This window comes from Alosa pseudoharengus, unplaced genomic scaffold (assembly GCF_046254945.1).
Source record: "Alosa pseudoharengus isolate Yale_2024_CS ecotype anadromous, Long Island Sound unplaced genomic scaffold, YU_APseudo_1.1 YU_APseudo_1.1_scf_8, whole genome shotgun sequence".
Classification (NCBI taxonomy): domain Eukaryota; kingdom Metazoa; phylum Chordata; class Actinopteri; order Clupeiformes; family Clupeidae; genus Alosa; species Alosa pseudoharengus.
In genome coordinates this window covers 27,543,213-27,564,280 of record NW_027468870.1, presented here as the reverse complement: position 1 = coordinate 27,564,280, position 21,068 = coordinate 27,543,213, and the positions used below count along the sequence as shown (strand labels likewise).

Here is a 21,068-nt window from a genome sequence, read left to right as displayed (position 1 = left end):
TCTAAGAAATATTTTCCATTCAAACATTTCTCCTGAGATTTACGCCCACTGGCATTTCAGTTGGATAAACATAATGGATGTTTGTGTTGGCCTTTGCTCAGAGCGCGACCTCAAAGGTTAAGTGACCCTATGTCTCAGAGGGGTTGTGTTTATACAGCCTCAAAGAATTGAAAAAAAAAAAAACAGCACTGCATTACATTACATTAACGAAACAGCACAACCAACAAAAGATCACATTCTTGCTTTCAATAAGTGCACACTATTTCCTGTTATGCACATGTCTACATACATACACATGTTGCCCATTGATCCATTTCAATTTGAGCTGCACTTCACAATAGGCGTTTCTTTGTTTTGTCAGCATTTCTAAGTGTGGAGGTTTGTTGTTATGGGTTTGGATTTGGACAGTGCCGTGGGCGAGATTGGATTATGTAATGAAACTCGTGGAAGTGGTTTGTCACATGGTCGTGTCCCTTTGTTTGTTAGAATATCACATCCATATCACTGTTTCTGTGTTTGTTAGAATATCACATCCATATCACTGTTTCTGGTGTTTGGAATTGACATAAACAAGTCTACAACATATCTTTTACCGTCCATTTGACTGGTCTGTGTATTTTTTTACTAGAAGACTAGTTTTTTTGAATGTTAATGATTTTCTTTTGTTTTTGTTTTAATGTGAATAAATTACACATTTCAGTTTTGTGTTCAATTTAAGACAGAAGTTGCTTTAATTTCACTCCGATACATGTGTGCTGTGCCTTCTTAAATTAGGCAATGGTTGACCGTGCCTTATCTAATTCAGGACTGGCTATTCAGATCCTTGAATTACCTTGTTATCAATGTCCACACATTTTTTAGAAATGGATTTTGTGCAACTGCAATCAGATGCTTTTAATTTCCCTGTCATAACTTCATCAGATGATTGAGTATCAAAAAGAGAATGCTTGTGAAATAAATGGATTAATGCTTTCCCCAATGTTCTCTGCATGAAAACACCAGCAGAATGTCTGCAGTCCTGTTTGTGAACAACGTGTTTTTATGGTGACCTTGTGTCATTTGGGAGGGAACTCAGCAGGAAAGCAGAGGGTTGAAGTCCTACATTCAGATCTGTTGTTGACAGTGAATAATAACAGGAACATCATAAATTAAAACATGGAAGAAAAACAAGCACTCAGTCAATAAAATGACATGCAAAGCAGTTGGTTTAATGGTTCTTCAAGTTTAGAATAATCTTCCTCCTCCATCCTACGTCATACTGCATAGCTTACCATTCTTGTATCTGCTATGGCTGAAAGTGAAATGGAAATGTTAAAATGTGACTTAAAATATAATGTGTGTGTGACAATATTGTTCTCCTTTGCAAAGTAATAATGATTACGAAATGTACATAATAAATCTTCTTAGGTCAGCCTAGTAAACTTTCAGTTAGCTACTATCGAAAAAGCAGAACTCCTAGGAGAACTCAAAGGAATGCATTAACTCTCTTTCCCTGAATGGTCCCTGACTGGCTTAAAATGCACTGTGAGGTAACGGTTGTTTGTGCCTAGTTTCTGGCAAGCAGCCCCCTCCTGGCTCACTGCCCTCTTCTGGTTGGGTGAGAGCAGGAGAGAGACATGTTCTACCGCTGGGTGGGAGAGGGCACAAGGCATGTGTGTGCACGTTTGTTATCGCCTGGGTAGAAATGACATCATGGCAGAGGGAGTAGTATAGATGCAAGGGTGTGAGAGAACACGACAAAAAGACAGGAAATGGAAGTTATTTCAGGCTTCATCACTTCTCACTCTATATCAAGACAGTGACACTTTATGTTGACCGGAGTAGTTAACAGTAATGTGGCATTAACTGCAACACTTAATATACAGCCCTTAAGTTAATGGCTCATTAATATACTACATGAATAATGTTAGATATAACGTATTCTGAATGTAAAGTATTCTCCATTAGATGGGCCATTCACTAGTCAGAGTGTTTATTCATCCATTAACTTCCATCAGATAATGGGACATTTATGTAAGTGTTTCCACCCAGTTAAAAGCCCAGAGGCTGACATCTGTCCAGTTAACCAGATTTGCATTGGGCTTCAATTAATAATGGGCATCAGGAGGACTTTTCTGGTTATGAACCACAATCAAAATCTTCAGAATGTATTACTTGTATGTACTGTGCTTATTTATGCACATGTTCCTTTCTGTCTCTTACGTGTTCATATGAAATTTCTTAAAAGTATATTCACACAACTTTAGTAGATGATCAGCAGCACAAGTCTAATGGCCATTGGGTATGATCACACAAAGTGTCCAAAAAGAGGAAGTGAATTGAGTTCCTCTATTTGTATGAATATTGCACTATATATTAGTGTACCTTCCTTGTTCCAGATGAGCTCAGAGTAACATGAAAGTGAGTGCATTCATTTATTTATTCATAGTCTGCCTCTCACATCAGACAATCATCACAGGGACAAACACATAATATGTAACGTTTATCCCCTCACATTGTTTTACATATCTCCATTCTAAACATGTCAGCCTCCAAAATGTGCTCCAACAGTTTTGAAAATAGCCTGAAAGCCTATGATTTAGCAATGTCAGTATCACTAAGCATTTCCTAAGAAGCAAACATAGATGTGGCCTTTCCTGTAAGTTGCATTGGATACAATGATCTGTAAACCATGTAGCCTATTCAGTATTCATTATATATTCATCTGTAAACCATGTAGCCTATTCCGTATTTATTATCTATTCAGTAAATCAAACATGCTAATGATTCAGTTCAGTGGAGGTGCATTCAAAAATCACAGATAATCAGTGGACACAAACTGCTGTATGTCCTGAACATTATCGAAATGGAAAACACTGAATCAGGTAGTACATATTCAATCTTGCATAATAATACAATTTGATTACAAGTATACTGCTGGATCATTGGATTTCACATGATTGCTGATTTACAATTGATAAATGTAAATGTAAATCAGGTTTCTAGGCCAATACTTGTGTATATAAGGAATTTAGTCTCTGCATTTATCCCATCTGTGAATTAATGAACACACAGAGCACACAGTGAGGTGAAGAATACACTAACCCGGAGCAGTGAGCTGCCTTGCTACATCGGCGCTCGGGGAGCAGTGAGGGGTTAGGTGCCTTGCTCAAGAGCACTTCAGCCGTTCCCACTGGTCGGGGATCGAACCCGCAACCCTTCGGTTCCATGCCTGAAGCCCTAACCAGTAGGCCACGACATCCCCATAGATGTCATAATAATAACTAATGCTACTATTACACTACTATACTGCTGCAACTACTACAACTGTTACTACTACTATTAACAATAATCATCATCATCATATTCATGATTGCCGTCATCATAATTACAATAATGAACATCGAATGCGGCATTCATACATGGCATGCAGGTCAAAGCTCAAAGAGCTTTTCATAACTTCCATGACGGAAAGCAGAGGCTCTGTGGTGGTTCTGAGGGGTTTCCTGCTTCACACCTCCAGTGGCTCCTCTGTGACTGAGGAGAACACCTCCCTGTGTCTGGGCCTCAGCATGAGGTGACCGATGGTGTGGGGCTGGAACATGCGGGTGAGTGTCGAGTGGAGTGTGCCCTCCGCTTCCTCCTTCCCCGGGGCTGCCACCACTGCCGCCGCCTGTTGGATGGCCTTGGGCTCCCCCAGCAGCTCCCTGACCGCTTCGGCCACCCCTTTGTGCAGGTAGTGGTACGGCCTCTTGCCACAGTTGTCCCTGATGCGTGCGTCTGCCCCATACTCTCGCACCAGTAGGGTCATGATGTACTCCTGATCATGTATTGCTGCGATGTGCAACGGTGTGTATCCTCCATGGGTCTTGGCATTGACATCGGCCCCACTGCCAACTTTCCTGGACACCTCAATGATCTTGGTGACCATTTTGCTGTTGCCACACTTGACGGCCCAGTGCAGGGCAGTGAAGCCGGACATGAAGTCCCTCTTCTGTGCAAGGTGGCCATCGTTAAGCAGGAGGCCGTAGACCAGGTCCCAATGTCCCGCGGCTGATTTAACCAGCCACTCGTGTTCATTACGCTCCAGTGGCACCAACACAGTGTGCTTGGGCTCATCTGAGGGTCTGGCATTCTTAAAGCCGCGCCTCAGCAGTGGAGAGCTGAGCACCACACCCTCTGAGTCCACAGAAGGTCTCCTCTTGTTTCTTGGGGTGTTGTCACTGTCTCCCTCTTGACTACTAGTGTTTTCTGTGATTTGACTCTGGGGATCAGTTGTTGCCTGTGTAGCTGGTAGCCTTAATGGAAGTGCACAGGGCTTGTGGGTGTTTGCGGTAGCCTGGACAGGAAAAACCTTTTGTCCTGATGACTCGTTTAAACTAATCACTTGTTTTCGGACAAAGCTGAGACATTTTCTTGGTTTGATGTCAACTGGGCCTAGGCCTACGTTGGACCTGTGTAGTGCCAACTGTATAGGTGAATGTTCATTAGATGAGGAAGTATTTCTATCAGTGTTTGAATCAGAAGAATGTTCCGCGTCCTCACGATCAAACCCATCCGAAAAAAATGAGTTGCGCTCTTTGACTTTGTCTGTCTTGTCTTTTGAAGTCGGTTCATGTTCTACCTTCAGCTGGTCATTGCCACTGTCGTCATTTTCAGGACTAATTTGTTTCAATAAATACTGATGTCTCTTTTTAAGAACTACATATTTGCCGTCCTCCAGCTCCTTCACGATTGCGACATTGTTGATAAGTGTCTTAAATAGATCCCTTTTTTGTTTCTTTTCGACTGGATCAGTACAATTAAGTAAAGTTTGAAACTTACTCAGAATGTCTGAATTCTTCACCTTTCCACCCTCCTCTACCAATATGGACATAATGGACTCTTGCGTTAGATCCATTTTCCTGAAGAGCAGCAGACGAGTAGCCCTGTTCCCAGCTGATAAGTCTTCAGCAAGTAGCCTATACCTGTCTACCTGACACTCGACCTACCTGCCATTTCCGGGGAAAATGAACACGTGGATAGGCTATCATTTGAATAGCATTATGCATAGATAGACAGTAGCCTAGCCTTTGGCCTATGCAGGCGTAGACTATTTGCAAGGCCATAGCCCTTAGATGTTTTAATGTTAAGTTTTCTTTAGCCCGTTTAAATAGCCTAGGTTAGCCCTAAACGTATGTAGGCTACATAATTTTGTTAAATGTAGTCTGGCCCTGATAGGTTCCTGTGTTGTAGGCCAATGGAGCAATAAAATAAACTGCCCTTCGTTCTGGCTATGATGAAAACACAGAGGCTGAAAACAGGCAACGTCGATGTCCATGTTGTTCTACTGCAGGCTAGGCCTATAAACTTTCCCAATAACGTCTAATGCGTGATATGACCGAGGGCACTTGAAGGCAGTGGCTTAAAAACTACAACTCCCAGTTGCAGTAGCAAAGCATTAGGATGGTGTGTGCAGTGGTAGCATAAGCTGTGCGCTTGTCATTTAATCATTACATTGGTTTACACTTGATTATTAAAATAGATTTAGACATTTGCAGTTTGGATTTACTCGCTTCCCTCTTCTGGTTTGCATAGAGCTGAGAAGGGCATTCCTGAACCGCCCTGGACCAAGTGGGAGTTTCCAGGAAGTAGCCATATTGAATCATTTCAGCTTGTTCCACTCCGTCAGTTTACAGACAGTCCGATAGAGACGAGAGAGGAGCCCCCTCGCCCAGCTCGGCAGTAAAATACACACATTCCGCAATATGGCTGCTACCGACGTTGACATATTTTCTGTAAGTGCCTTGTGATTTACTTCGCTTGTAGGGCAATGCTGGGAACATGAATTGCATCGCTTTGCTGTGAATTTATGGTAGCACTATGTGATTTCCCTCGGAAAGTGTACGAGACTGCTAGCCAACTAGCTAGCATATGAGCTAGCTCGAGGGAGTGTACCTTCAGGTTTTAAGAATGGAGTTGTAAACCCAGTGATTGAGATTTGTTTCTCACTATACCTTTCTGCCCAGTTGACTATTGATCTCGTAGGCCTACTGTTTTTTTGAAGTCACTTACACTGAAACACAACCGCCACCTGCAACTTGGAGTAACGTTATCGGTAATTTTCGGTGTCATTAAATGAAATGCACCATCAGTGTTTTCTTCATAAGCTAATATCACAGCTATCTTGGTCATACAGATAGCGACAGCTGTTATTATTCTAACGTTGATAATTTGTGTTCAGTGTAAATAGTAATAAGTAGGCTAACTATTTACACTAACCTAGAGTCCTAGACGCTTTGTTCGTTGCTGTGAACAATTGATGAGAGTTCACATCCATATCACTCCAACCTAAGTTTTTTTTACTGTAATTAAGGAAGTAAGTTGGCGTTGATTGCAATAAAATTAATTTACATAGTTTCAAAGGCTTAATGATAATTCAAGTTCTCCCAGTGGGACATACGATGTACTGATCCTTGACGTTTCAGCATATGAATACCAAATGACCGGTTTATGTGGAGATGTGGTATGCTAGCATTTCACCAGAAATATGGTGCTATCAATCTGAGAAAGTTGTCCTTCAAGGTTGAAGATTGCAATGAAATCCCTCTTACCGCGACTGAATGACTACAGATAAGTGTCAAGGGCTGGGGGGAGTGTGCATGCACTCAAGATCAAGGCTGATTAACTTTTGGTCAGCCAATGAGATATTCACAGAGCTGTTGAAGAGGAGGGTAAGTGGTATGTTGCAGGATAAGTGGATTAGGCCTATCTGTTGGTAACAAATCCTTTCTCTGGTGGACAGAGTGCCAGCCACACATTGCGTGTTAGACTATCCACTGAATTTTCACTGAACTAGATGCACACACTATTCATATCTTAAAAGGTGAATCTGTTTGTAATTAGACTACTTTGTATTGTCTTTGAGTAAGAATGGGGAAGCACTGGATAAGTGAATATGGTGTGCTCCACGATTTGTCTTTGGATGCCTTTGAAGAAGAGTTCATGTGGATTTGCAGCCTCTCTGTGAAGTGCCAGCCATAGCACTGTCCCATTGTCTGCTGCTGTTTGTGCTTGGATTACTGATCCACCAATACAAACGAGTCCCTGTTTGTCTGACAGTTTGTTGGGACGAACTGTGCGGAAAGAATCGCTTTGGCTTTGTTTGTTCCGACCCATCAGAACAGTTCCCAAGCATTCAGATTAAGTTTTAACATGAAATTTGGAAGTCTGCTTTTGTTCTAGGATGGATGAGAGGATGCCATGTAAAAGCAACGTGTCTAGTGATTAATTTAGTTCCACATAGGCTTAGCAAACTCTTTAAACACGCACATGAGGAGTGCAAACCTCTTCCAAATGCCCTATGCCCTGTGCCAAATGCCCTTTGACGGAATGTTAATGAGATAATTAGTGAATCTGCCACATTACTCTGATCTGCTCCAGAATGTAATGGGTTCTTTTTGGACCCATTCTACACCCTTACACCAAGTTTCATGACAATCGGGCCTGTGTTTTTTTTTCTTTTTATATAATCCTCCTGAAAATCAGACAGACAAACAACCCACACTGCATAAGCAGCGATAATGATTTGAGACCTTTTGCGTGTTTCATGTTTCTATCCCAGAAGGGACGGGAGCAGTGATGTTCCCTTGCAGTGCATGATGGGTATTGATCAGATGTTTGGTTGTTTTATTGTTTTTCTATTGACATTTCACTCCCTGTGAGTACTCCACCAGACCCTGATGTTGATCAGGCCATTTTGATCGGCGCTATTGATCGCCCTCAGTTAAAAAGCTCTATTTTAGTTTCTGTTATGTAATCCCTTGCAGAGATCGTTCAGCCGTAGTGCACAGAATGGCAGATTGCAATCACACTGTGTTATTCCATTGTTTTTAATCACCATTATATGTAGGCTATACGGTGCCCAGTAGTAGTCCCTAGTAGTCTTCAAAATACGACAAGAGCCTTTCTGATATTGTATTAGTGTGCTTGCGAGTGCACTCACCCGGACAGAAATAGGTTGGTCGAGATGCTGCCTCTCCGCATGACCTGATGCTTATGTCATAAATGACATTTACCATGCATGCATCGTGAGAAGCCGCAAGGGATGATTCATGGCCGTTAGTGGCTGACAACGCACACCATACGACTGGGTGGATGCGCCTCAGCCTCATGTCCTATGGCCGTCTTATATAATTTCATGTTTTCGGAGTCGGCAGACAGTTTGTGGCCTGATGGTGTTGAGGGGATTTGGCCATGTGTTGACCAAAGAGACTCCATTTCCAGTGTTTCAGTGCTCATGGTCGTCTCGCTCACTGAAGCCTGTTAATCTGCTTCTCTTGTTTTGTCCCTTTGGATTGTCTTGTCTTGCATCAGTCAAACAGCTGTGCATAGCTGTCTTTGAAAGCGTTTTTGAATTCCTCTCTCTCTCTCTCTCTCATTCCATTTCTGTTTCTGTCACTCTTTCTTTCCATTTGCCGATGTCTTTATCCCTCCCTCTATGAGACTTTTTAGCTGTCCCTTTCTCTTTGTGTTCCTATCTCTTGTATTTTTCCCCTCTTTGCTTCTCTGTCTCTGATTTTCTCTCTCGCTCTCTTCCTCCCTCTGTCCCCATCTGTTTGTCTCATGGGAGAATTGAAACTACCTTTGTGTGTGTGTGTTAGAGTGTTAATGCCATGGTATTCTTCCAGTGTTATTCTTGTCCAATCAATGCAGGGGCAGATCGGCCGCTCAGGTGTGTGCTCTAATGGGCGGCCAGGATGGACAGGTGCCACTGAAGGCCCTCCCAGCCATCTGTCTGAGAGGAGGAGAAGGCTCCCTCCATAGTAACCCCCCCCCCCCCCCATCTCCATCTATCCCAGTTTTACTGTACCACCCCCCCCCCCCCCCCAGGCACGTAGGCTTCCACTGTCCAATAAGCTTCATCCTCAGTGCACCCCCCTGCTATCCATCCCAATTCCTCTCTACAAGCCCCCCTTCAAGCCCCCCCCCCATTTCTCTTGAATGCCCACCCTCCCCACACACTACTGATCAAGCTCTTTTTTAAAGTCCATCTTCAGCAGTCTGTCAGAGCGCTTTAGTCACAAAGCGAATGAGGTTGACTGTATTCAGGCCGGCGCTTAAAAAAATATTGGTCTGTACCACAAAACACGCAGCCATTTCCTCTCGACCTAGTGACTCCCCTGAGAAAGTTTAGTGTTTCCTCACCAGGGGGAGGGCTGGGGGACGTTCAACTTCTGTCGACTGAAGACATCCCAGGAATCCTCCCTCTAAAAAAAAGAAAATAAAAAAAAAGTCATGGCTGCTTGTTGAAGAAGTGTTTTAGCCACTTAACACATCCCTTCTGCTTTGTCAGTTGGGGGTTCTAATCCTTTCATCATGTCTGCAGTTAGCAGTGCCCCCCCCCCCCACTTCCCCCAGCCCTTGTCGCCGGGAGCTCTGTTTGATGAGAGCCTTAGCCCCTGTGATAACACTGGACTTGCCCCGGTTCTCCTGTGATAACACTGGACTTGCCCCGGTTCTCCTGTGATAACACTGGACTTGCCCCGGTTCTCCTGTGATAACACTGGACTTGCCCCGGTTCTCCTGTGCGCCACATTCCTCTTGTTCCCGGCTCTGGGGTCCTACAGCCCCCTTTTTGCCTGAGTTGGCTGCGTTCGACTGGCTGTCTGCACACGTTTGCTGACATCACCCTCCAAATATGCAGCCGTACGGGAGAACAAGCCCCACTCGCCTTTATGAGGAGGAGGTCTGGTGTAGGCTAGTCTGTGGGGTTTAGATGGGTGATCTGATCTGTTGGCCTATAGGCTACATAAAGCTGAATTCAGTACAATGTTGGTAGCCTATAGGTGGTTCATCTGCTCTGGAAGCCAATTAAGGCTACATGTTGATGTCCAAGGCCCTATGTGTGGATTGAGCCTAAAATGGAGTTTGATTGCGATTCAATATGTTAGTATTATTGTTATTTTAAGTTTTAATGTTTCAAACTGCTTTAATACGTTTCAGCTGTTGTGGGTGTCATCAGAGAATAACTAGAGTGTAATGATATAGTTTCTAGCTGTGACATACCGAGCACAATACACATTCATATTCGAACTCTAGGGTCGGCCTGTGTGTGTTGAGATTGAGAATGAGGCAGATCAGTGTATTCAGTTCATGCTTAGTCACTCATGACTATCGCCTGCCTGTACTCATCAGATGCAGGTGAGAATGTGTCTATCAATGTGGCCAAACAACATTTTAAAACTTGAAAGTGTAGCCTATACTTTGCGTTCCCCTTTAGTCCTAGACGTAGGCTGCACACCTGTGACTGCTCGCACCCCTCCCCCCCCCCCCCACCTCCCGGAGAGTTACCCATTCCTGACGTCATATTGTATTATTTGAATGTTATGCTCAAGCCATTAAGCTAAAAGCCATAATGCAGCTTTTTGTCTTTTTTTTTTAAATCAGTACCGAGTCATTGTGACTAAATAGTCATGTCCGTTAATGTTTGTTTTTGGTATGTGTGTTAACAGAATGAAGAAAAGCGCAACCTGAATTTGGGTGGCCATGTTGGCTTTGACAGTCTGCCCGATCAACTGGTCAGTAAATCGGTGACACAAGGCTTCTGTTTCAACATCCTCTGTGTGGGTGAGCATCCTCTCTTTTTCTTCTAACTCCTCCATAGGTGTCCGTGTACTTGGCGTGGACGAGGGAGTGAAACTACAAGCTGTGAATTTAATTGTCTTCCTGAGGTCATCTCCTTTCTTTATCTGTTTCTTTGTCCAGGGGAAACGGGTATTGGCAAGTCCACGTTAATGAACACACTTTTTAACACAATGTTTGAGAATGAGGAGGCGAGCCACTACCAGAATGGCGTGTACCTGCGACCCAGAACGTACGATCTGCAGGAAAGTAACGTGCACCTCAAACTCACCATTGTGGACACAGTCGGGTTCGGCGATCAGATCAACAAAGAAGACAGGTGAGATGTTGGGCTCAAAGTTAACTTCAGTTATGTTCAGTTCATGCAAAATACTCTCTCTCACCAAGTGATCACTTGTGACTTACTCATGCTTTACTATGAAAGTAGAACTTCCTCATAGAAGAAGTTGATTTATGAAATGAATTTGTTGTACTACTTTGATCATCATATTGTTGACATTGTTGAGTAATCATTTTGTGGTAAACCGATCCTTGGTTTTCACCAGAATCGGATACACTAATGCTAGTTGGTTGCTGTGTTTTTGTCTGTGCCAAAGCCTATCTAGTTGTGAGTCGTGGCGAGGATCTTATCAAGGCCTTTTTGTTGCTGTAGCCTAAAGCCTAATATGCAATACCCGCTAATTTTATTACTAATTTATTTTACCTTCTTCGAACTGATTCATTGGCTTGGGACTTGTGGGCTTCTTTGGGGAATGAATAGAATATAATTAAGTAGTGTCTGCATGGCCTGGGGACATGGCCAAGTGCATGTAACGGGGACAGTGTCGCTGATGGGAAAATGTCACTGAGCCAAGGGAAAGGTCACACAGTATAATAAGGCTCTTGGCAAGTATGCACAAGCAACATTTCTTCTCATTGAGAAATACATGAAATGGATTGTCACTAGTGATTACATATACGCCTAATTTCCGGCTACAACAAATAATTGATTAATCGATTAGTTGTCAACTAATTGGTTTGTGTAATTTTTGAAGAAAACTGCCTCAAAATGATCTGGTTGCAGCTTGTGGATTCAATACTTACTTTTATACTAACACAGAGTACGGCAATGAACAAAATATCCGATTTGTCTTCTGTTTTGCAGTTATAAGCCTATTGTGGATTATATCGACACACAATTTGAAAACTACCTTCAGGAGGAGCTAAAAATCAAGCGATCTCTCTTCAACTATCACGACACCAGAATCCATATCTGTCTCTATTTCATCGCCCCCACCGGCCATTCGCTCAAGTCTTTAGACTTGGTCACCATGAAGAAACTGGACAGTAAGGTAGGAGTTCTGTTCAGTTCATTCCTCTTTTTAAGGGTTAATGTCTGTAGTGGTCCTACTCATAGAGTAGCACAGCATGCCACTGATCCATATTTGTGAATTAAGTATTGAGCGGTCCCTAATTAGGCGCTGTACGGAACTGTCTGTTACCCATGTGAAAAGTGTTGGTGTGAAGCGAATCGATGGATGCGCTAAAGCGTGAAGGGTGAGAATGCCAGAGTCAGGGGAAAAGAGAGAGAGAGGGGAAGGGAAATGACGAGGGGAGAGAGAGAGTGTCTGTGTGTGTGTGTGTGTGTGTGTGTGTGTGTGTGTGAGTGAGAGAGAAGAGGGTGAAAATGTCAGAGTAGTGTGTGTGTGTGTGTGTGTGTGTGTGTGTGTGTGTGTGTTTGTGTGTGTGTTTGTGTGTGTGTGTGTGTGTGTGTGTGTGTGTGTGTGTGTGTGTGTGTGTGTGTGTGTGTGTGTGTGTGTGTGTGTGTGTGTGTGTGTGTGTGTGTGTGTGTGTGTGTGTGTGTGTGTGTGTGTGTGTGTGTGTGTGTGTGTGTGAAAGACAGATGGCCTAGCAATAGGCAGGGAACTCTTCCAGCTCCGAGCGCTCCCTGGTTGGCTTCAGACCCACTCTCTTGTGTCATGTGCAAAAATCATCTCTCAAACATGCCAGTGGGTCGGTCAGTCAGTCGTCCACTGTTGTGCCCTCTCCTCTTGAGCACGGGGAGAGTAAATTATAAAGAAGGCTGTTCATTTCACATTCGGCCATCTTTACTCCAGTCCATGAGCTGTGCTGGAGTGCGCAGTCAGAGTAGACAGATTGAGATTTGCCCTTTGCATGATTGGTGGCCCAGAGCTATGGAAATGGCAGCCTTTATCATCATGATCACTAGGGAAAGCCAAACTCTGTGTTTGTGGTCCGGGAGCCACATTTCTTTTTCTCTGCAATAATGAATGACATGTCTTGTCTGTGGTTGGTGTGGCTGTGTGTCAGTGACCTGTTTAGATAGTGATGGTAGGAGGTATGTATGATGTATGTGTCTGGTTACATGTTCTTCCAGTATAGGTGTGTGTTTGGGGGGACAAAAGATGTGTTTGTTACATGATTTACGAGCTTGCTACACCCATGCCTGCAGGCTTTGGTAAATTAAGTAAGGGGACATCCATTACAGCCTTAGTCATTGGTATGTTTTGTTGACTGTATAATAAGATGAACTAGCATCTCACCATTGTGTTCTTGCTACATCTACAGTCTGCTTGATGTATTATTAAAGAAATGATGATGATGACTACTGCTGACGTTGTGATTGTGTTATCTTTCAGGTTAACATTATCCCAATCATCGCTAAAGCAGACACAATTTCTAAGAGTGAACTGCACAAGTTCAAGATCAAAATCATGAGTGAGTTGGTGAGCAACGGAGTGCAGATCTACCAGTTTCCCACAGATGACGAGGCGGTCACAGAGATCAACTCCTCCATGAATGTAAGTGACCTTTCATCCTTCCTCAACGCTAGTGTCATATCTACGTTTATACTCGTTCTTTGGACTTTTAAGGGAGGAATTTGTTATTCATAGAAAATTCTTTTTTTTTTTACTCTATAGATATTGTGTGATTTCCAGCCCAGCTTTGAGAAAACATAAAACATTTTTTTTGCAGACTATTAGGCGCACTGCTCTGTAAAACCAATCATTGGAGGTTATGTAAATGTATTGGCAGGATGTGGAGTCATAGACAGACTAATCAGTTGACCAGACCTTCGCCGTCAGGCTCCTCCTCTCCCATCAGAGGCCTCTCTTTCGAGGGCAGCCATCTCTCAGCTTCTGTTTGCTGCGCGTGTGTGGTGTGGCTTTTGTGGTTGGGTGGACAGGATGCTTACGTCACCGTGTTGTTTACTCGGCCATGGATAATTCTTTGCTCACGCAAGAAGAAGTAGAAAAGAAGAAGAAGTGTTGTATTAAATTCAGCTCATGTTGAACTATGGCTCCCTGCATCACTGTGCATATATAGCCCTCGGCTTGATTCTCTCTCAAGCGCTCAGCTTTTTTTGTTTTTGATAATGACATGCAGTTTTTGTTATGCAACTGTGTAGATACGAAACTCCAGGCACAGGCCCACATCGTTCTGTGTGTGTGTGTCTGTGTGTGTGTGAGAGAGAGAGACAGAGACATACTTTCAGAGACATACTTTCCTTCCGCTCAGTGAGGTTTTTGCTAGTGTGTGTTTGTGTGTATTGAGTTGGGTTAAAGCACCTTCTGCCTTGTTCTCCTCAGGCACATCTTCCTTTTGCTGTCGTTGGGAGTGTGGAGGAAGTCAAAGTGGGCAACAAGACCGTGAGAGCCAGGCAGTACCCATGGGGAGTGGTGCAAGGTTGGTGTCACACCATTCAACTCCATTCAACACCATTAAACAAGAGAAATATAGGGAGTTGTAGTGAATCAAATCGTAAACGTACAATGGTTACAACTCCTTCCTTTCCAAACCAAGTAGGTCAATAACATATGGTAGGTATGCATGCATGTATACCTGCTCTCTCCTACTTACACAGACACTCACACACACCCTTACTCTCCCTAAATCTGATGTCCATGATTTCATATGCATGTTATATATATTACCTTCTCAGTGGAAAAATGTTAGGTGTAAGAGATTACTCGTTACATAAAACAATAGAGGAGGAAATCTGGACATCCCAGTCCAGCAGTGTGTATGTCTACGCATGTTGTTATCTTTGAATCTGAGATGATTCTGGCAGATTGCGGTATGCTATTCTGGCCATGGCTGACGATAATGGAGCCTTGGCCCCTTCCACTTCTCTCTCAGACTCCCCAGGGGACCTCAGGCTGGGGTCAGCTAATTGCTCTTTGAGACGCAGCTGGAAGGCGCCCGCATACCAGAAGGCCCATCTCCCTTAACTTTTATCTCCATATGTGGACACACACACAGACATACATATGCACAGGGAGAGGCCCACACACACACACACATACATGACTTTGATACCTAGATACACACACACACACACACACACACACACACACACACACACACACACACACACACACACAGAGGATTCTGTCACTAATTAGCCATCATTAGTTTTTATCTCATCAAACAGTCAGTCAAATTGGCTCTGTGTGTTGGACACAGCTGTGATGGGCTCCATAAAAAGCATGGGTGGATGGTGTGTGGATGGTGTGATGTTCACCATTACTGAACTCTCCCCTCTGTCCTAGTTTAATGTGTAGTTGTCTTGCTTGCAGCCTCGTATCTTAATCACCAAGAGTCTCAGTTGTCATGCTCTGATAAGTCCCGAGGATGTCGCGAGCAGAGGGAGTTGCATCCTCCTGACACATTCAAATGTTAACACAATGTGACAACATGCAGATATGATGGCGTAGTAGCCAAAGTCGTCCATAAGCACATAGGTGTGCGCATGTGTGCGCACGTCTGTGTTCTTGTGTACACTACACATGTTTGCATGCACGTGAGCTTGTGAGAAAAATAATTATGCAGGTCTAAATGCACTGATAGATACCATTACAATAACACAGGTCACACATATGTGACACAATAACATGATTATAGTGTTTGTGTGTGTGTGTGTGTGTGTGTGTGTGTGTGTGTGTGTGTGTGTGTGTGTGTGTGTGTGTGTGTGTGTGTGTGTGTGTGTGTGTGTGTGTGTGTGTGTGTGTGTGTGTGTGTGTGTGTGTGTGTGTGTGTGTGTGTGTGTGTGTGTGTGTGTGTGTGTGTGTGTGTGTGTGTGTGTGTGTGTGTGTGTGTGTGTGTGTGTGTGTGTGTGTGTGTGTTTTCTGCATCTTTTCATGGTATTTGTTTTGGTGTGAGTGGGGAGGGATGAGTTATGTGGCATCTTGCGTCCCAGGCTGTCCAAACAGGAGTCTGTGGAGATGCTATGTGAACGTGTCAAAGGTTGTGACTAACCCAAACCGCCCCCTCCCCTCATCCCCGTCCTCCAGCAGCTGGTCTCTGCACAACTCCCCCATTAGCCATCTCTCTCTCTCCCTCCCACAGTCCACTGGATAGGGAACACTTTTTTCTAAACATCATGGCTTTTGGTCATCAATCTTCCTTTGTCATGTTTATGCAGTCTATTTTTTGACTGACGGAGCATGCATGATATGAGGTATAGATCATTTGGGGGACTCCTCGGACTGACTACAGATGCCTGTGTGCTCTGGTCAGAAGAGAGAAACAGTGTTTCACTTATCAGAGCGTTGGCAATCCACAGACACAAATCCAGCTGTCTGGCTTCCTTGAGAAAGTGTGTGTGTGTGTGTCTGTGTGTCTCTGTGTGTGTGTCTCTGTGTTTGTGTTTAGGGGGATGTTAAGCAGAGGAATGTGAAGAACGAGTCCGACTCTCTGTTTTAAATCTTCACTCATCCTCATTCTTCCTCCAGAATGAAAATGGCTTCTGGGATGCACCACGCTACAGAAAAGCTTTATTTCCCTCTTTCATCTCATAGTGATCATCAGACGGCCATGAGGTGTTTTTTGACAGTGCTGCAGGACTGAGAAAGTCGTGTGTGTGTGTGTGTGTGTGTGTGTGTGTGTGTGTGTCTGGTGATCAAAAGCATGTCTTATCCTCTTACTGACATCATTGACTGTGAATGCAGGGAATACTGTCAGTCATCATGGCAGACTTGAGTTCTTATCCTGTCGGGGAAACTGGGCTCCTGCCCTACCGCTGGTGTTTTTGTAAGACGGTGACGACTCATTAGGCAAAAGACCAGACGTGAGCTTTGGAATCCTCTTCCTGTCTGGCGCGGATCTGCTCCGCATCAGGGCCAGAGGCAGCGGCAGGTCTGGTCCCTACTGGTCAGTCACCATGTGGAAAGTTTTTTTTATTATTTTTAAAAAAATTTTAAAGTATATTTTTTTGGGCTTTTTGCCTTTATTTGGACAGAACAGTGGAGAGTGAGACAGGAAGCAAGTGGGAGAGAGAGAGATGGGGTGGGATCGGGAAATGACCGCAGGTCGGACTCGAACCTGGGTCCCCGTGGGCACTCAGACGGGCGCTGTAGCCTGCTGCGCCACAGTGCGCCCCCCCCCCCCCATGTGGAAAGTTGAATGATTGAGCAAGTAGACTGACTGTAGCTAAGTAGTTAAGTTGTGTTGTGTTGACTGCATGCATGGGTTAGAGAGAATTAAAGAGATTGATGTAACTGACTGTAGTGGTGTTAAGTTGTGTGGGTGGACCTGTGCCAATCAAGCTGCAGCCTTCACCAGAATCAGCCGCTGTCTGGAGGGTTATAGAGAAGTTTTGTTGACTTTGTGTGTGTGTGTGGTGTGTGTTTTGTGCAGTTGAGAACGAGAGCCACTGTGACTTTGTGAAGCTGAGGGAGATGCTGATCCGCGTGAACATGGAGGACCTTCGAGAGCAGACCCACGCACGCCACTATGAGCTCTACCGCCGCTGCAAACTAGAGGAGATGGGCTTCAAGGACACCGACCCCGACAGCCAGCCCTTCAGGTGGGGAGAGTAGTCAGGTCTCCCCCACACACACACACACACACATGCACACATACACACATATAGGTGGAGATGTATACACATGCTCACACACACTGAGAAGTCAGAATAATTTACAACCAAAAAAAACACCTTGACAATATCTTTTGTACAGTTGTGTCTGAATTTGTTGGCACCCTTACAGATTTTTGAAAAAATGATTTATTGCTTCCTTAAAAGTAATCCTTAAAAGTCCTTGGAGGACTCCACAGCTGAAAGTAAAACATAAAAAAGCCAAATTGGCTAAAATACTCCTTCCTTCTAGGAGAAATGTCCTTTTGACTGATGAGACCGAACTGGAGCTTTTTGGCAAGTCACATCAGCTCTACATTTACAAAGACAAAATGAGTGTGTCCAAGAAAAGAACACCATACCCATTTTGAAAAGTGGAGGAGGTTCAGTTATGTTTTGGTCATTTTGGAGGAGGAGGCTCAGTTATGTTTTAGAGCTGCTTTGATGTGTCTGGCCCACAGCACCTTGTATCTGTGCAGGGCACAGTGAAATCTCAAGACTAGATTGTATCCTGGAGTAAAACATACAGCCCAGTGTCTGAAAACCTAGTGGCAGGTCATGGATCTTCCAACAGGATATTGACCCAAACACAAGGAGCTAAAAGCACCCAAGAATAGTTAAGGAATAAACAGTGGACTACTCTGAAGTGGACTTTCATGAATCCAGACCTAAATTCCATTCAATATCTCTGGAAAGAGCTACAACTTGCAGTCTGCTATGAAGCTAACCTTCAAACCTGAGACCGCTGGAGCAGTTTGCTCAGAAGCACGTCTCATTCAGAGCTTCAGAAAACGTTTGTTGGCAGTAATTGATTCTAAAGGTCGTGGAACACTATTAGAATAAGACTACCATCATTTTTGTCAGAGCCATTTGAATTTGTTTTATTTTTCAAAATATTCTGTTGAATGAAGAGTCCAAATCTAAGTCTAATTTGCATTAAACAATGAATGCTGATTACTTTTATCAGTTTCAAATGATTTCAAAGATAAATGTAGGGTTTTTGTGGAAGGTTACCAACAATCTTGACTATATGAATCTGTTTACATTTATTTATTCAGTATTTAGTAGGCAATTTAATCCAAAGCTAGATTGTATGTATTATGTGCAGCACTTTAAGCATGTGATGGAGATGCGTTCTGAAGAGGGAACTCTGTTATGATGGAGACTAGAGATGCGTTCTGAAGAGGGAACTCTGTTGTGATGGAGACTAGAGATGCGTTCTGAAGAGGGAACTCTGTTGTGATGGAGACTAGAGATGCGTTCTGAAGAGGGAACTCTGTTGTGATGGAGTAGAGATGCGTTCTGACGAGGGAACTCTATCTCTGTGCAGCCTACAGGAGACCTACGAGGCCAAGAGGAAAGAGTTCCTGGGCGACCTGCAGCGCAAGGAGGAGGAGATGAGGCAGATGTTCGTCAACAAAGTCAAAGAGACGGAGGCCGAGCTCAAGGAGAAGGAGAGAGAGGTGAGGTGTGTGTGTGTGCGTGTGTGTGCGTGTGTGTGCGTGTGTGTGTGTGTGTGTGTGTGTGTGTGTGTGCGTATGTGCGTGTGTGCGCGCATGTGTTGGGTGGGCTAGACGGTGGGTGGTTGTTTCAGAGCCGATGTTTAATGAGATTCCACAGCTCTCTCATGACTCACTGGATTCTGTAACACAAGATCATTTACATGCATCAGGAGCTGGATTGAATGCACTAGGATAGACTAGAAGAGGCACTGGTCATAATACCACATTGGCTGGTGCTTTAATCCAAAGTGACATGCTCTGTAGATAAGGCTTGTATTTGTGTCTGTGCTAACTAGAAAACCAACCCATGGCCTTCATGTGGTTTGCATCTCACTCAGCCAGTTGGTCTCTTTCACAGCACATATTCCTTGAGCGTCATGCAGCCATTTATAATAAACAAGTGTTAAAGATGCTTAGTGGTCAGACTGCTTGGCAGTTGGTCAGAGGTGTTTGCATGTATGAAGATGTCTGAGCCGTCTTGTGTTGTCCCCTGTTGGCGCAGCTGCATGAGAAGTTTGAGCAGCTGAAGCGCATGCACCAGGAGGAGAAGAGGAAGGTGGAGGAGAAGAGGCGAGACCTGGAGGAGGAGATGAACGCCTTCAACAGGAGGAAGGTCGCCGCCGAGACACTCTCCCTCTCACAGCCACTCAAGAAGGACAAGGACAAGAAAAAGTGAGTCTGTCTCTCTTTTTTTTCTTCCTCTCTTGCTAACCCTCTTTGTTCCCTTCATTCAATCAGCCTGGTTCACAGGGCTGTTCTTCTATGTTGTGGAAAGCAATTTTACAGCTCACAGCTCATAGTTGAAATGCTAGTGAATTTTACTGACTGACTGGCTCCATCTGGTGGTCATAATTGTGAATTACCAAAATAGCATTCTAGATCTTTACAAAATCGGCACATCTTTGTACATATTTCAGTTTCTCATATACAAGTCACCTGTAAGACAGTGGCATTCATTATTTTGTAAATAATTTGAGGAATTCCTGAAGAGTAAACGCTCCATTGTTTGTTTGGTGTTTTGTTTTATTGATGTTTAATTTGCTAGTTTATTTTTATGCATGTGGTTGTATTATGGTTGTATTAACTGTGGTAAAGTCTAAAGCATACCATAAAGCACCAAACTGTGATTGTGCCATGTCATCTGCATGTTATCACTCCTCATTTTTCTTCGTTTGGTCATTATTATCTTTCTGTTCTTGTCCATGTTTGCCTTGTTTTCTTTCAGTTAATTTATGAGCACAGCACCCAGGCCAACCGAGGATTTGTCTTCCATCGCCATAGCCACATCAGCACATGCGTTCTGACATTCCTGTGACATTTGTAAAGGACCAAAGACACTTGTGGGGGAAAACGAGACAGAGGCCAGCGTCGCTGGTGCTGCCAAGCCGAAATAAAGTGGCCATGCGCATCTTTAGGATTATCCAGGTTTATTATCTCGTTTATTTGACAAATTGGGACTTTTTATACATTTTATTTTTTATTACCTTTGTCTTGCTTTGAGATGCACCGGTGACTTTATATAACTAGAGTACAGAAGCGGAATAGAACAGTAATGGAGCTCCAGCAAATATATACAATGATGTGTTAATCTGTGTGCAGATTCCAGCCATGTTGTTTTTTATTAGGTGATGTAATGCTAATTAATTTGCATTTGTGTCTGTCTGCATTTAGAGTTGTCTTAAACTGAGCCAAGTCAGGCCTGAATGATAGTATACAAAACATACTAGCAATAATATCACAACATCAAATTCATACACCTGGGTACCCATGAATAAACAAGTGTTGTATAAGAGGGCGAATTACCTTGATGGTGTTTTTAAAATGTAAATATTTCAACCCGCTATGACTAATTTTTGTTGTAGCCGTTGTTTTATTTTATGCATTGTAAAACCTGTCAGGCACATTGTGTTTAAAGCTGTCTGCATTACGCATGTGATGGCCTCCAGCCGGTGTGTGAGAGGAGCAGCTCACAGAGAACAAATGGACACAGGAAGCTTTTTCTGTCTTATTGCTAAAGTGACCAGAGCATTTGCATACGAGATGTGAGATGTATTGACTTTCGTAAATAAACTAAAAGCAGCACACCTGACCCTGTCCCATTGTGA

At 43.7% G+C, this 21,068-nt stretch overlaps 2 protein-coding genes across 2 annotated transcripts; one reads left to right on the top strand and one right to left on the bottom strand.

The window, feature by feature from the left end:
* Window positions 1–2,401: 2,401 nt before the first annotated feature.
* On the bottom strand, window positions 2,402–4,934 carry sowahaa (sosondowah ankyrin repeat domain family member Aa). The gene has a single exon (XM_076274056.1). The coding sequence runs from the start codon at window positions 4,877–4,879 to the stop codon at window positions 3,491–3,493; it is 1,389 nt and encodes a 462-aa protein (XP_076130171.1). The 5' UTR covers window positions 4,880–4,934; the 3' UTR covers window positions 2,402–3,490.
* Window positions 4,935–5,646: 712 nt separating this feature from the next.
* septin8a (septin 8a) lies at window positions 5,647–21,045 on the top strand. Its single transcript, XM_076275168.1, has 10 exons — window positions 5,647–5,756; window positions 10,473–10,587; window positions 10,726–10,921; window positions 11,747–11,933; window positions 13,242–13,403; window positions 14,193–14,289; window positions 17,242–17,410; window positions 18,792–18,924; window positions 19,466–19,635; window positions 20,189–21,045. Exons 1-10 carry the CDS (start codon window positions 5,727–5,729, stop codon window positions 20,190–20,192), a joined length of 1,263 nt encoding a protein of 420 aa, XP_076131283.1. The 5' UTR covers window positions 5,647–5,726; the 3' UTR covers window positions 20,193–21,045.
* Window positions 21,046–21,068: the final 23 nt, after the last annotated feature.